Consider the following 16,724-nt stretch of genomic DNA (forward strand, 5'->3'; position numbering starts at 1 on the left):
CTCATGGTATTTTTCAAGGATAAGCATAAGAGCATTGGAAGAGGAGAAGTCCACTAGAAGTCTGGCCATGTGGAGAAGTGCAGCTATAGTAAGCAACAATCCACCGGTTTGGTCAGGCCCAGCATGAGGGATAAAGATTATCCTGTGTCTGGTGAGTGTAGCTCTTAAGTGAAGTTTGAGCATCTTTGCAATACAATATGTTCTATACAGCTGTCAACATTCTACAAGGAAAGAGCCACATAACTATATAATCATTAACCAGATTACCCCGGATACCGGACTTCGATGAGTGATACCTCAGTTCTAGAATGTTTCCATTGATGAGAATGAATCTAAATCTATTGACATTCAGAATTGATTTTGTTTAGACATCCAGCCAGTTTTGTAGTTTAATGACCAGACACAAATCTTCAAAAGTTACTATATTTATTTATTCAGAGTGGTACATGCATTCACAGTCTTGATCTTGTCATGTCTTTGGCATCATTAAAGTGAAGACTGTTATTTTATCAAATCAATTCTCTGTAATTATTAAAATGTGACTAAACTAATCATGTGAATGTAAATAACTAGGAAGTCGGGGCACCAAGGAAAATCTTCAGATTACAAAGTTATAATTTTCCTAATATAACTCTTCAGATATTTTAATATCTGATCAATTAGTCTTCTAATTAATGAATTATTCTTTACCTCACATTAGTCTCCTTCCAAACGTCGTAAATTGTTGGTTATCTGCACGAACCCAGCCTTTACTATGAATCACGTCTCTGCTAGGTAAAATCCCCCCATATCTCAGCTCGCTGGTCACCATAGCAGCACCCACCTGTAGCACGCGCTCCAGCAGGTATATCTCTCTGGTCACCCCCAAAACCAATTCTTCCTTTGGCCGCCTCTCCTTCCAGTTCTCTGCTGCCAATGACTGGAATGAACTACAAAAATCTCTGAAACTGGAAACACTTATCTCCCTCAATAGCTTTAAGCACCAGCTGTCAGAGCAGCTTACAGATTACTGCACCTGTACATAGCCCATCTATAATTTAGCCCAAACAACTACCTCTCCCCTTACTGTATTTATTTTGCTCCTTTGCACCCCATTATTTCTATCTTTACTTTGCACATTCTTCCACTGCAAATCTACCATTCCAGTGTTTTACTTGCTATATTGTATTTACTTCGCCACCATGGCCTTTTTTTGCCTTTACCTCCCTTATCTCACCTCATTTGCTCACATTGTATATACTTATTATTTCTACTGTATTATTGACTGTATGTTTGTTTTACTCCATGTGTAACTATGTGCTGTTGTATGTGTCGAACTGCTTTGCTTTATCTTGGCCAGGTCGCAATTGTAAATGAGAACTTGTTCTCAACTTGCCTACCTGGTTAAATAAAGGTGAAAAAAAATATATATATTATATTATGCGGTTCAGATTGTATTCGTTTTGAATGGTTAGATTTATATGCACTTTGTTTAAATACATTAAAAAGTTATACTTTAAATGCAAATGTTTAATAGCATTCCATTTAATAACAAACCAATGCATTTTAAAATACATTGTGGTTAAGGTAGAGTATGATTTCATTCAATCATTTAATTAGAATTGTTTTAACACCAATCATAGTCAAACTATCGCAAACTGTTTGACTTGAAAAAATACAAAACATACTTTTTTTAAAGAGCCGTTTGGGAGCCAAAAGAGCCGGCTCACTGAAAAGAGCCGGAATGCCCATCACTAGACTGTAGGTTTGGACTCAGTGTGGATGGAAAGAGGCAGGCTGGGTTTGTCCTCACTGTTAATCTGTCAACTCTGGATAGAATCCCAGTTCTAAATAGAAGTCTGAGATCAACCTCCTGGTCCTCCCCTGTGCAGGCCACACCTCCTCCCATTGTTACTGTGTGTATGAACACATTTTGAACAATGGCTTCCTAAAATGCTGTGGTGCTTACAAACACAATAGGAAAGGTTGTGGTAGACGTGGGCCATCACAGGAGAGTTCACAGCTCTTCCACTCTGAACAATGGGGCATGGAAAGGGTAACACAAGCTTCCTCTCTGGTTCCATTCCCCAATAGTAAGTGGATCATACTTGAATTGTGGTAGTAATATTGTCCCTGGACTTTGGCACCATAGAAAACACATTACAATTATACATTGACAAAATAAATGTTATTTTGTTTAACTTTTACTTAAATATGAAAAACATGTCCTTTATACTGCAAAACATTATTTGTATGTATTGTTGAACATTCAGGGGGCTAGCTAATTGGCATGTAGAGGTTTAGTGACATGTATTGAGTAGATACATAGACATTTAAATTAGTTTTAATAACATCAATTAAACAAAAAACATTGCATTGTCTGTATAGATAACCCAAAGTTTGACCAGCACAAATTCAAGTAGAATATTTATTTTTCATTCGCACATCAATTAAGTTTAATGCAGACATCCAAATACATTCATCAATGACGAAAATAATACATCTATTTAAGACAATTTAATAAACATGTTTATCGTTTCAAAGTATGTATATCACTAAACAAAAATTGCTTAGTAGTGAAAAACAAAACAACAAAAAAATCAACTAAATGGTGAAAACTGATCATCACATCATCTCTATCTGATACATGTTGTATCTACTAACTCATTCCCACAGAAAACTGATCATCACACCATCTCTATCATGTTGTATCTACTAACTCATTCCCACAGAAAACTGATCATCACATCATCTATCTGATACATGTTGTATCTACTAACTCATTCCCACAGAAAACTGATCATCACATCATCTCTATCTGATACATGTTGTATCTACTAACTCATTCCCACAGAAAATCACAATCTGACACATGTTGTGTCTACTAACTCATTCCCACAGAAAACTGATCATCACACCATCTCTATCTGACACATGTTGTATCTACTAACTCATTCCCACAGAGTACGACACAGTCAACAGTCAGACTACATTGTTTCAACGTAAGAAGCCTCGTAGGATATTCAACCCTATGGGCAAATCCAAGGTCATCTCAATATCTCTACAGTAGAAGCTAACAAAACACACCAAAACTGACAAGATGCACACTGATCAGTAAAGAGAGGCTAACATTCTATAACATTCCCTTTCCTCTGCACAGTTCTCTCACAGTGAGAAACAATAGGATCCCAATAGTGTTTTATTCTTTCTTAAATGTTATCAAATTCACTGTTACCACTTCATTTATGAGATGAGAATGAAGTGATGTAATGACTTTACTCTTAGCTGGTCTGAGAGAACTGATGAGGCTTCTCTCCTGTATGTATACGCTGGTGACATTTTAAAAGGTATCTAAATCGGAAACTCTTCCCACAGTCAGAGCAGAAGTGAGACTGTCTATATGTATTCGCTGGGGACATTTTAACTTTTCCAATTGGGAGAAACTCTTCCCATAGTCAGAGCAGAAGTAAGGCTTCACTCCTGTGTGTGTTCTCTGATGAACTGTTAGCTCAGTTGATGTTTTGAAGCACTTACCACAGTCAGAGCAGGAGTAAGGCTTCTCTCCTGTGTGTGTTCTCTGATGAACTGTTACACCAGCTGTTGTGGTGAAGCATTTTCCGCAGTCAGAGCAAGAGTATGGCTTCTCTCCTGTATGTACACGTTCATGTACTTTTAAGATATCCAATCGGGAGAAACTCTTTCCACAGGCAGAGCAGAAGTAAGGCTTCTCTCCTGTGTGTGTTCTCTGATGAACTGTTAGCTCAGTTGATGTTTTGAAGCACTTAACACAGTCAGAGCAGGAGAATGGCTTCGCTATGTGTATTAGTTGGTGACTTTTTAACTTATCCAATCGGGAGAAACTTTTTCCACAGTCAGAGCAGGAGTAAGGCTTCTCTCCAGTGTGCACTCTCTGATGAATTGTCAGAGCTTGTGATGTTGTGAATCTCTTCCCACAGGCAGAGCAGAAGTAAGGCTTCACTCCTGTGTGTGTTCTCTGATGAACATTTACCTCAGTTGATGTTTTGAAGCACTTACCACAGTCAGAGCAGGAGAATGGCTTCGCTATGTGTATTAGTTGGTGACTTTTTAACTTATCCAATCGGGAGAAACTTTTCCCACAGTGCAGGCAGGAGTAAGGCTTCTCTCCAGTGTGCACTCTCTGATGAATTGTCAGAGCTTGCAATGTTGTGAATCTCTTCCCACAGTCAGAGCAGAAGTAAGGCTTCACTCCTGTGTGTGTTCTCTGATGAACTTTTACCTCAGTTGATGTTTTGAAGCACTTACCACAGTCAGAGCAGAAGTAAGGCTTCTCTCCTGTGTGTGTTCTCTGATGAACTGTTACATCAGATGTTGTGGTGAAGCATTTTCCACAGTTAGAGCAAGAGTATGGCTTCTCTCCTGTATGTACACGTTCATGTACTTTTAAGGTATCCAATCGGGAGAACCTCTTTCCACAGGCATAGCAGAAGTAAGGCTTCTCACCTGTGTGTGTTCTCTGATGAACTTTTACCTCAGTTGATGTTTTGAAGCACTTACCACAGTCAGAGCAGAAGTAAGGCTTCTCTCCTGTGTGTGTTCTCTGATGAACTGTTAGATCAGATGTTGTGGTGAAGCATTTTCCGCAGTCAGAGCAAGAGTATGGCTTCTCTCCTGTATGTACACGTTCATGAACTTTTAAGGTATCCAATCGGGAGAAACTCTTTCCACAGGCAGAGCAGAAGTAAGGCTTCTCTCCTGTGTGTGTTCTCTGATGAACTTTTACCTCAGTTGATGTTTTGAAACATTTGCCACAGTCAGAGCAGGAGAATGGCTTCTCTCTGTGTATTAGTTGGTGACTTTTTAACCTTTCCAATCGGGAGAAACTCTTCCCACAGTCAGAGCAGGAGTAAGGCTTTTCTCCAATGTGCACTTTCTGATGAATTTTCAGAGCTTGTGATGTTGTGAATCTCTTCCCACAGTCAGTACAGGAATTCAGATTCTCTCCTGTGTGTATTTTTAGGTGTATTTTTAGCTTTGATAGAATTGGGAAAATCTCACAATGTGGGAGGTGGTGAGACCTCTTAGCTCTGTGATCTTCCTGCTGTTGCTCTCTGGATGTAGAGAATGTCTTAACATGGTCTCCTGTGTGAACAACATCAGAAGAACCAGTCAGTGAGATACACATATGACTTCATATACAGTGCCTTCAGAAAGTATTCACACCCCTTGACTCTTTCTACATTTTGTTGTGTTTCAGCGTGAATTTAAAATTGATTAAATTGAGTCATTGTCCTACACACAATAACACACACATACAAGGGCATGGATACATGACTAGATATTGTTGTACCAACATGAATTCTACTACGACTATGTACCATCTGAATATGAATACCACATCTGTAGATTCTAAACCAACAGTTGGAGGACAGATCACCTGGAGGACAAATGGAACTAAACCACCGGTTGGCCAGAAAGTGTTATATATGGGAGGCCTGTAAAAAGTGTTTAGTCCTTGTACCATATGTGTCAGCCGAATACCCCACAACGCCGGCAGAGTACCCCACAACGTCGGCGGAGTACCCCACAACACCGGCGGAGTACCCCACAACGTCGGCGGAGTACCCCACAACGCCGGCGGAGTATCCCACAACGCCGGCGGAATACCCCACAACGTCGGCGGAATACCCCACAACGTCGGCGGAATACCCCACAACGTCGGCGGAATACCCCACAACGTCGGCGGAATACCCCACAACGTCGGCGGAATACCCCACAACGTCGGCGGAATACCCCACAACGTCGGCGGAATACCCCACAACGTCGGCGGAATACCCCACAACGTCGGCGGAGTACCCCACAACGTCGGCGGAGTACCCCACAACGCCGGCGGAGTACCCCACAACGCCGGCGGAATACCCCACAACGTCGGCGGAGTACCCCACAACGTCGGCGGAATACCCCACAACGTCGGCGGAGTACCCCACAACGTCGGCGGAGTACCCCACAACGTCGGCGGAGTACCCCACAACGTCGGCGGAGTACCCCACAACGCCGGCGGAGTACCCCACAGCGTCGGCGGAGTACCCCACAGCGTCGGCGGAGTACCCCACAACGTCGGCGGAGTACCCCACAACGTCGGCGGAGTACCCCACAACGTCAGCGGAGTACCCCACAACGTCAGCGGAGTACCCCATTGCGTAGAGACCAGTGTCTGGCCCTACTGGAGCCGTCTCTCCCTGGTACCGTATAGAACAGAAACATTAACTCATGCTCTGGAATGCTCTGTAGGTTTCATCACCCAGAAGACATGGTAAATCTCCTGTCAGTGTTATCTCCCAGAGGCCCTTCCTCAGTAGAACACACACACAATAGTTAAGAATACTCTATTCTGTCGAATAAAACAATTTGATGCAATAAAAGTATTATAACATCATCTTTAAATTTTCCACCATAATACTTATGTAAATTAGATATTTCTGCAGATTATTTTAATTTTTTACATTTGCAAACATTTCAAAGAAACATGTTTTGCCTGTCATTGCGGGGTATTGTGTGTAGATGGCTCAAAAATCAATTTTTAATTTAGGCTGTAACATAACATGCAGAATAAGTCAAGGGGTATGAATACTTTCTGAAGGCTCTATACTGTACAATACAAAAGGGGAATACAACTATTCTAAAAGTGGACAACAGCTGATTGCAAAAAGGAGTGAAAATCCAGACCCATATAATCCTCCACTCACTATCACAAGGGTTAGTAACTACACAGACTCATTTCATATCATCCTCCACTCACTATCACAAGGGTTAGTAACTACACAGACTCATTTCATATCATCCTCCACTCACTATCACAAGGGTTAGTAACTACAGACTCATTTCATATCATCCTCCACTCACTATCACAAGGGTTAGTAACTACACAGACTTATTTCATATCATCCTCCACTCTCTATCACAAGGGTTAGTAACTACACAGACTTATTTCATATCATCCTCCACTCACTATCACAAGGGTTAGTAACTACACAGACTCATTTCATATCATCCTCCACTCTCTATCACAAGGGTTAGTAACTACACAGACTCATTTCATATCATCCTCCACTCTCTATCACAAGGGTTAGTAACTACACAGACTCATTTCATATCATCCTCCACTCTCTATCACAAGGGTTAGTAACTACACAGACTCATTTCATATCATCCTCCACTCACTATCACAAGGGTTAGTAACTACACAGACTCATTTCATATCATCCTCCACTCCCTATCACAAGGGTTAGTAACTACAGACTCATTTCATATCATCCTCCACTCACTATCACAAGGGTTAGTAACTACACAGACTCACTTCATATCATCCTCCACTCACTATCACAAGGGTTAGTAACTACAGACTCATTTCATATCATCCTCCACTCACTATCACAAGGGTTAGTAACTACACAGACTCACTTCATATCATCCTCCACTCTCTATCACAAGGGTTAGTAACTACACAGACTCATTTCATATCATCCTCCACTCACTATCACAAGGGTTAGTAACTACACAGACTCATTTCATATCATCCTCCACTCTCTATCACAAGGGTTAGTAACTACACAGACTCATTTCATATCATCCTCCACTCACTATCACAATGGTTAGTAACTACACAGACTTATTTCATATCATCCTCCACTCACTATCACAAGGGTTAGTAACTACACAGACTTATTTCATATCATCCTCCACTCACTATCACAAGGGTTAGTAACTACACAGACTCACTTCATATCATCCTCCACTCACTATCACAAGGGTTAGTAACTACACAGACTTATTTCATATCATCCTCCACTCACTATCACAAGGGTTAGAAACTACAGACTAATTTCATATCATCCTCCACTCACTGTCACAAGGGTTAGTAACTACACAGACTCATTTCATATCATCCTCCACTCACTATCACAAGGGCTAGTAACTACACAGACTCATTTCATATCATCCTCCACTCACTATCACAAGGGTTAGTAACTACAGACTAATTTCATATCATCCTCCACTCACTATCACAAGGGTTAGTAACTACAGACTCATTTCATATCATCCTCCACTCACTATCACAAGGGTTAGTAACTACACAGACTCATTTCATATCATCCTCCACTCACTATCACAAGGGTTAGTAACTACACAGACTCATTTCATATCATCCTCCACTCTCTATCACAAGGGTTAGTAACTACACAGACTCACTTCATCTCATATCATCCTCCACTCTCTATCACAGACTTATTTCATAGAACTTTAAAACATTGTCAGTTTATCTAGTTCACTTCTTTAGTCTACTCTCTGCAGACTCCAGATAACCCAGTGAATAAAACAAATACTGGCAATACTGTTGTTGGAGAGAACAACACAAGCTTTGTTGTAGTCTGGTGTTCTTCAGGGATGTGATGGCAGAATGACAGAATTTACAATAGCAACAGACTGGGTCATAACTTAGTAAAATAGAACCTGCCTTTACCATGACTAACAGATTTCCCAATCTTCTCCTCCTCTTCTTCATCTTTAATGTTGACATTCAGCTCCAGTGTTTGACTGCAGTCTTCCAGCTTCACTGATGCCATCGCTGAATCCTCCAGTGCAAACTGGGCTCCACTGTCACAATCAGGACCCAGTGACTGTAGGTTTTGGACTCAGTGTGGAAGGAGAGTGGCAGGCTGGGTTTGTCCTCTCTTTTGATGTTCCTGGCCTCAGACTTGACCTAGTCAACGTTGGTGTCTATATCAGAAATCATGGTATTTTACAAAGATAAGCATAAGAGCATTGGAAGAGGAGAAGTCCACTAGAAGTCTGGCCATGTGGAGAAGTGCAGCTATAGTAAGCAACAATCCACCGGTTTGGTCAGGCCCAGCATGAGGGATAAAGATTATCCTGTGTCTGGTGAGTGTAGCTCTTAAGTGAAGTTTGAGCATCTTTGCAATACAATATGTTCTATACAGCTGTCAACATTCTACAAGGAAAGAGCCACATAACTATATAATCATTAACCAGATTACCCCGGATACCGGACTTCGATGAGTGATACCTCAGTTCTAGAATGTTTCCATTGATGAGAATGAATCTAAATCTATTGACATTCAGAATTGATTTTGTTTAGACATCCAGCCAGTTTTGTAGTTTAATGACCAGACACAAATCTTCAAAAGTTACTATATTTATTTATTCAGAGTGGTACATGCATTCACAGTCTTGATCTTGTCATGTCTTTGGCATCATTAAAGTGAAGACTGTTATTTTATCAAATCAATTCTCTGTAATTATTAAAATGTGACTAAACTAATCATGTGAATGTAAATAACTAGGAAGTCGGGGCACCAAGGAAAATCTTCAGATTACAAAGTTATAATTTTCCTAATATAACTCTTCAGATATTTTAATATCTGATCAATTAGTCTTCTAATTAATGAATTATTCTTTACCTCACATTAGTCTCCTTCCAAACGTCGTAAATTGTTGGTTATCTGCACGAACCCAGCCTTTACTATGAATCACGTCTCTGCTAGGTAAAATCCCCCCATATCTCAGCTCGCTGGTCACCATAGCAGCACCCACCTGTAGCACGCGCTCCAGCAGGTATATCTCTCTGGTCACCCCCAAAACCAATTCTTCCTTTGGCCGCCTCTCCTTCCAGTTCTCTGCTGCCAATGACTGGAATGAACTACAAAAATCTCTGAAACTGGAAACACTTATCTCCCTCAATAGCTTTAAGCACCAGCTGTCAGAGCAGCTTACAGATTACTGCACCTGTACATAGCCCATCTATAATTTAGCCCAAACAACTACCTCTCCCCTTACTGTATTTATTTTGCTCCTTTGCACCCCATTATTTCTATCTTTACTTTGCACATTCTTCCACTGCAAATCTACCATTCCAGTGTTTTACTTGCTATATTGTATTTACTTCGCCACCATGGCCTTTTTTTGCCTTTACCTCCCTTATCTCACCTCATTTGCTCACATTGTATATACTTATTATTTCTACTGTATTATTGACTGTATGTTTGTTTTACTCCATGTGTAACTCTGTGTTGTTGTATGTGTCGAACTGCTTTGCTTTATCTTGGCCAGGTCGCAATTGTAAATGAGAACTTGTTCTCAACTTGTCTACCTGGTTAAATAAAGGTGAAAAAATATATATATATTATATTATGCGGTTCAGATTGTATTCGTTTTGAATGGTTAGATTTATATGCACTTTGTTTAAATACATTAAAAAGTTATACTTTAAATGCAAATGTTTAATAGCATTCTATTTAATAACAAACCAATGCATTTTAAAATACATTGTGGTTAAGGTAGAGTATGATTTCATTCAATCATTTAATTAGAATTGTTTTAACACCAATCATAGTCAAACTATCGCAAACTGTTTGACTTGAAAAAATACAAAACATACTTTTTTTAAAGAGCCGTTTGGGAGCCAAAAGAGCCGGCTCACTGAAAAGAGCCGGAATGCCCATCACTAGACTGTAGGTTTGGACTCAGTGTGGATGGAAAGAGGCAGGCTGGGTTTGTCCTCACTGTTAATCTGTCAACTCTGGATAGGATCCCAGTTCTAAATAGAAGTCTGAGATCAACCTCCTGGTCCTCCCCTGTGCAGGCCACACCTCCTCCCATTGTTACTGTGTGTATGAACACATTTTGAACAATGGCTTCCTAAAATGCTGTGGTGCTTACAAACACAATAGGAAAGGTTGTGGTAGACGTGGGCCATCACAGGAGAGTTCACAGCTCTTCCACTTTGAACAATGGGGCATGGAAAGGGTAACACAAGCTTCCTCTCTGGTTCCATTCCCCAATAGTAAGTGGATCATACTTGAATTGTGGTAGTAATATTGTCCCTGGACTTTGGCACCATAGAAAACACATTACAATTATACATTGACAAAATAAATGTTATTTTGTTTAACTTTTACTTAAATATGAAAAACATGTCCTTTATACTGCAAAACATTATTTGTATGTATTGTTGAACATTCAGGGGGCTAGCTAATTGGCATGTAGAGGTTTAGTGACATGTATTGAGTAGATACATAGACATTTAAATTAGTTTTAATAACATCAATTAAACAAAAAACATTGCATTGTCTGTATAGATAACCCAAAGTTTGACCAGCACAAATTCAAGTAGAATATTTATTTTTCATTCGCACATCAATTAAGTTTAATGCAGACATCCAAATACATTCATCAATGACGAAAATAATACATCTATTTAAGACAATTTAATAAACATGTTTATCGTTTCAAAGTATGTATATCACTAAACAAAAATTGCTTAGTAGTGAAAAAAAAAAAAAAAAAAATCAACTAAATGGTGAAAACTGATCATCACATCATCTCTATCTGATACATGTTGTATCTACTAACTCATTCCCACAGAAAACTGATCATCACACCATCTCTATCTGATACATGTTGTATCTACTAACTCATTCCCACAGAAAACTGATCATCACATCATCTCTATCTGATACATGTTGTATCTACTAACTCATTCCCACAGAAAACTGATCATCACATCATCTCTATCTGATACATGTTGTATCTACTAACTCATTCCCACAGAAAATCACAATCTGACACATGTTGTGTCTACTAACTCATTCCCACAGAAAACTGATCATCACACCATCTCTATCTGACACATGTTGTATCTACTAACTCATTCCCACAGAGTACGACACAGTCAACAGTCAGACTACATTGTTTTAACGTAAGAAGCCTCGTAGGATATTCAACCCTATGGGCAAATCCAAGGTCATCTCAATATCTCTACAGTAGAAGCTAACAAAACACACCAAAACTGACAAGATGCACACTGATCAGTAAAGAGAGGCTAACATTCTATAACATTCCCTTTCCTCTGCACAGTTCTCTCACAGTGAGAAACAATAGGATCCCAATAGTGTTTTATTCTTTCTTAAATGTTATCAAATTCACTGTTACCACTTCATTTATGAGATGAGAATGAAGTGATGTAATGACTTTACTCTTAGCTGGTCTGAGAGAACTGATGACGCTTCTCTCCTGTATGTATACGCTGGTGACATTTTAAAAGGTATCTAAATCGGAAACTCTTCCCACAGTCAGAGCAGAAGTGAGACTGTCTATATGTATTCGCTGGGGACATTTTAACTTTTCCAATTGGGAGAAACTCTTCCCATAGTCAGAGCAGAAGTAAGGCTTCACTCCTGTGTGTGTTCTCTGATGAACTGTTAGCTCAGTTGATGTTTTGAAGCACTTACCACAGTCAGAGCAGGAGTAAGGCTTCTCTCCTGTGTGTGTTCTCTGATGAACTGTTACACCAGCTGTTGTGGTGAAGCATTTTCCGCAGTCAGAGCAAGAGTATGGCTTCTCTCCTGTATGTACACGTTCATGTACTTTTAAGATATCCAATCGGGAGAAACTCTTTCCACAGGCAGAGCAGAAGTAAGGCTTCTCTCTTGTGTGTGTTCTCTGATGAACTGTTAGCTCAGTTGATGTTTTGAAGCACTTAACACAGTCAGAGCAGGAGAATGGCTTCGCTATGTGTATTAGTTGGTGACTTTTTAACTTATCCAATCGGGAGAAACTTTTTCCACAGTCAGAGCAGGAGTAAGGCTTCTCTCCAGTGTGCACTCTCTGATGAATTGTCAGAGCTTGTGATGTTGTGAATCTCTTCCCACAGGCAGAGCAGAAGTAAGGCTTTACTCCTGTGTGTGTTCTCTGATGAACATTTACCTCAGTTGATGTTTTGAAGCACTTACCACAGTCAGAGCAGGAGAATGGCTTCGCTATGTGTATTAGTTGGTGACTTTTTAACTTATCCAATCGGGAGAAACTTTTCCCACAGTGCAGGCAGGAGTAAGGCTTCTCTCCAGTGTGCACTCTCTGATGAATTGTCAGAGCTTGCAATGTTGTGAATCTCTTCCCACAGTCAGAGCAGAAGTAAGGCTTCACTCCTGTGTGTGTTCTCTGATGAACTTTTACCTCAGTTGATGTTTTGAAGCACTTACCACAGTCAGAGCAGAAGTAAGGCTTCTCTCCTGTGTGTGTTCTCTGATGAACTGTTACATCAGATGTTGTGGTGAAGCATTTTCCACAGTTAGAGCAAGGGTATGGCTTCTCTCCTGTATGTACACGTTCATGTACTTTTAAGGTATCCAATCGGGAGAACCTCTTTCCACAGGCATAGCAGAAGTAAGGCTTCTCACCTGTGTGTGTTCTCTGATGAAGTTTTACCTCAGTTGATGTTTTGAAGCACTTACCACAGTCAGAGCAGAAGTAAGGCTTCTCTCCTGTGTGTGTTCTCTGATGAACTGTTAGATCAGATGTTGTGGTGAAGCATTTTCCGCAGTCAGAGCAAGAGTATGGCTTCTCTCCTGTATGTACACGTTCATGAACTTTTAAGGTATCCAATCGGGAGAAACTCTTTCCACAGGCAGAGCAGAAGTAAGGCTTCTCTCCTGTGTGTGTTCTCTGATGAACTTTTACCTCAGTTGATGTTTTGAAACATTTGCCACAGTCAGAGCAGGAGAATGGCTTCTCTCTGTGTATTAGTTGGTGACTTTTTAACCTTTCCAATCGGGAGAAACTCTTCCCACAGTCAGAGCAGGAGTAAGGCTTTTCTCCAATGTGCACTTTCTGATGAATTTTCAGAGCTTGTGATGTTGTGAATCTCTTCCCACAGTCAGTACAGGAATTCAGATTCTCTCCTGTGTGTATTTTTAGGTGTATTTTTAGCTTTGATAGAATTGGGAAAATCTCACAATGTGGGAGGTGGTGAGACCTCTTAGCTCTGTGATCTTCCTGCTGTTGCTCTCTGGATGTAGAGAATGTCTCAACATGGTCTCCTGTGTGAAGAACATCAGAAGAACCAGTCAGTGAGATACACATATGACTTCATATACAGTGCCTTCAGAAAGTATTCACACCCCTTGACTCTTTCTACATTTTGTTGTGTTTCAGCGTGAATTTAAAATTGATTAAATTGAGTCATTGTCCTACACACAATACCACACACATACAAGGGCATGGATACATGACTAGATATTGTTGTACCAACATGAATTCTACTACGACTATGTACCATCTGAATATGAATACCACATCTGTAGATTCTAAACCAACAGTTGGAGGACAGATCACCTGGAGGACAAATGGAACTAAACCACCGGTTGGCCAGAAAGTGTTATATATGGGAGGCCTGTAAAAAGTGTTTAGTCCTTGTACCATATGTGTCAGCCGAATACCCCACAACGCCGGCAGAGTACCCCACAACGTCGGCGGAGTACCCCACAACGCCGGCGGAGTACCCCACAACGTCGGCGGAGTACCCCACAACGTCGGCGGAGTACCCCACAACGTCGGCGGAGTACCCCACAACGTCGGCGGAGTACCCCACAACGTCGGCGGAGTACCCCACAACGTCGGCGGAGTACCCCACAACGCCGGCGGAGTACCCCACAACGCCGGCGGAGTACCCCACAACGCCGGCGGAGTACCCCACAACGCCGGCGGAGTACCCCACAACGCCGGCGGAGTACCCCACAACGCCGGCGGAGTACCCCACAACGCCGGCGGAGTACCCCACAACGTCGGCGGAGTACCCCACAACGTCGGCGGAGTACCCCACAACGCCGGCGGAGTACCCCACAACGTCGGCGGAGTACCCCACAACGTCGGCGGAGTACCCCACAACGTCGGCGGAATACCCCACAACGTCGGCGGAATACCCCACAACGTCGGCGGAGTACCCCACAACGCCGGCGGAGTACCCCACAACGTCGGCGGAGTACCCCACAACGCCGGCGGAGTACCCCACAACGTCGGCGGAGTACCCCACAACGTCGGCGGAGTACCCCACAACGTCGGCGGAGTACCCCACAACGTCGGCGGAATACCCCACAACGTCGGCGGAATACCCCACAACGTCGGCGGAATACCCCACAACATCAGCGGAGTACCCCATTGCGTAGAGACCAGTGTCTGGCCCTACTGGAGCCGTCTCTCCCTGGTACCGTATAGAACAGAAACATTAACTCATGCTCTGGAATGCTCTGTAGGTTTTATCACCCAGAAGACATGGTAAATCTCCTGTCAGTGTTATCTCCCAGAGGCCCTTCCTCAGTAGAACACACACACAATAGTTAAGAATACTCTATTCTGTCGAATAAAACAATTTGATGCAATAAAAGTATTATAACATCATCTATACATTTTCCACCATAATACTTATGTAAATGAGATATTTCTGCAGATTATTTTTTTTTTTTTTACATTTGCAAACATTTCAAAGAAACATGTTTGCCTGTCATTGTGGGGTATTGTGTGTAGATGGCTCAAAAATCAATTTTTAATTTAGGCTGTAACATAACATGCAGAATAAGTCAAGGGGTATGAATACTTTCTGAAGGCTCTATACTGTACAATACAAAAGGGGAATACAACTATTCTAAAAGTGGACAACAGCTGATTGCAAAAAGGAGTGAAAATCCAGACCCATATAATCCTCCACTCACTATCACAAGGGTTAGTAACTACACAGACTCATTTCATATCCTCCTCCACTCACTATCACAAGGGTTAGTAACTACACAGACTCATTTCATATAATCCTCCACTCACTATCACAAGGGTTAGTAACTACACAGACTCATTTCATATCATCCTCCACTCACTATCACAAGGGTTAGTAACTACACAGACTCACTTCATATCATCCTCCACTCTCTATCACAAGGGTTAGTAACTACACAGACTCATTTCATATCATCCTCCACTCACTATCACAAGGGTTAGTAACTACACAGACTCATTTCATATCATCCTCCACTCACTATCACAAGGGTTAGTAACTACACAGACTCATTTCATATCATCCTCCACTCACTATCACAAGGGCTAGTAACTACACAGACTCATTTCATATCATCCTCCACTCACTATCACAAGGGTTAGTAACTACACAGACTCATTTCATATCATCCTCCACTCTCTATCACAAGGGTTAGTAACTACACAGACTAATTTCATATCATCCTCCACTCTCTATCACAAGGGTTAGTAACTACAGACTCATTTCATATCATCCACTCACTATCACAAGGGTTAGTAACTACACAGATAGTAACTACACAGACTCATTTCATATCATCCTCCACTCACTATCACAAGGGTTAGTAACTACACAGACTCATTTCATATCATCCTCCACTCACTATCACAAGGGTTAGAAACTACACAGACTCATTTCATATCATCCTCCACTCACTATCACAAGGGCTAGTAACTACACAGACTTATTTCATATCATCCTCCACTCTCTATCACAAGGGTTAGTAACTACACAGACTCATTTCATATCATCCTCCACTCACTATCACAAGGGCTAGTAACTACACAGACTTATTTCATATCATCCTCCACTCTCTATCACAAGGGTTAGTAACTACAGACTCATTTCATATCATCCTCCACTCACTATCACAAGGGTTAGAAACTACACAGAATTATTTCATAGAACTTTAAAACATTGGCAGTTTGTCTACTTCACTTATTTAGTCTACACTCTGATCACTCCAGACAGACCAGTTAACCTGTTGATGATAGGGGGCGCTATTTACACTTTGGGGGAAAATCGTTCCCAATTTAAACGGCCTCATACTCAATTCTTGCTCGTACAATATGCATATTATTATTACTATTGGATAGAAAACACTCTA

At 41.2% G+C, this 16,724-nt stretch overlaps 2 protein-coding genes across 4 annotated transcripts in view; both read right to left on the reverse strand.

Annotated features, from left to right (window-relative positions):
- Positions 1–2,307: 2,307 nt before the first annotated feature.
- The window catches only part of LOC129860146 (zinc finger protein 624-like), a 53,675-nt gene continuing 39,258 nt past the window's right edge, over positions 2,308–16,724 (reverse strand). The window contains exons 2-3 of the mRNA XM_055930488.1: positions 8,480–8,719; positions 2,308–5,100 (exon numbers count right to left, since the gene is read on the reverse strand). Coding sequence (XP_055786463.1) covers positions 3,320–5,100; positions 8,480–8,582 — 1,884 coding nt within the window. The 5' untranslated portion in view covers positions 8,583–8,719 and the 3' untranslated portion in view covers positions 2,308–3,319. The remainder of the gene's footprint in view (positions 5,101–8,479; positions 8,720–16,724) is intronic.
- LOC129860134 (zinc finger protein 271-like) overlaps positions 11,055–16,724 on the reverse strand; it is a 31,474-nt gene continuing 25,804 nt past the window's right edge. For all 3 annotated transcript variants that reach the window (XM_055930460.1, XM_055930462.1, XM_055930461.1), the window contains exon 5: positions 11,055–13,853. In XM_055930460.1, the coding sequence (XP_055786435.1) occupies positions 12,073–13,853 (1,781 nt within the window). In that variant the 3' untranslated portion in view covers positions 11,055–12,072. The remainder of the gene's footprint in view (positions 13,854–16,724) is intronic.

The sequence above is a fragment of the Salvelinus fontinalis genome, chromosome 7, assembly GCF_029448725.1.
Source record: "Salvelinus fontinalis isolate EN_2023a chromosome 7, ASM2944872v1, whole genome shotgun sequence".
NCBI classification, from domain to species: domain Eukaryota; kingdom Metazoa; phylum Chordata; class Actinopteri; order Salmoniformes; family Salmonidae; genus Salvelinus; species Salvelinus fontinalis.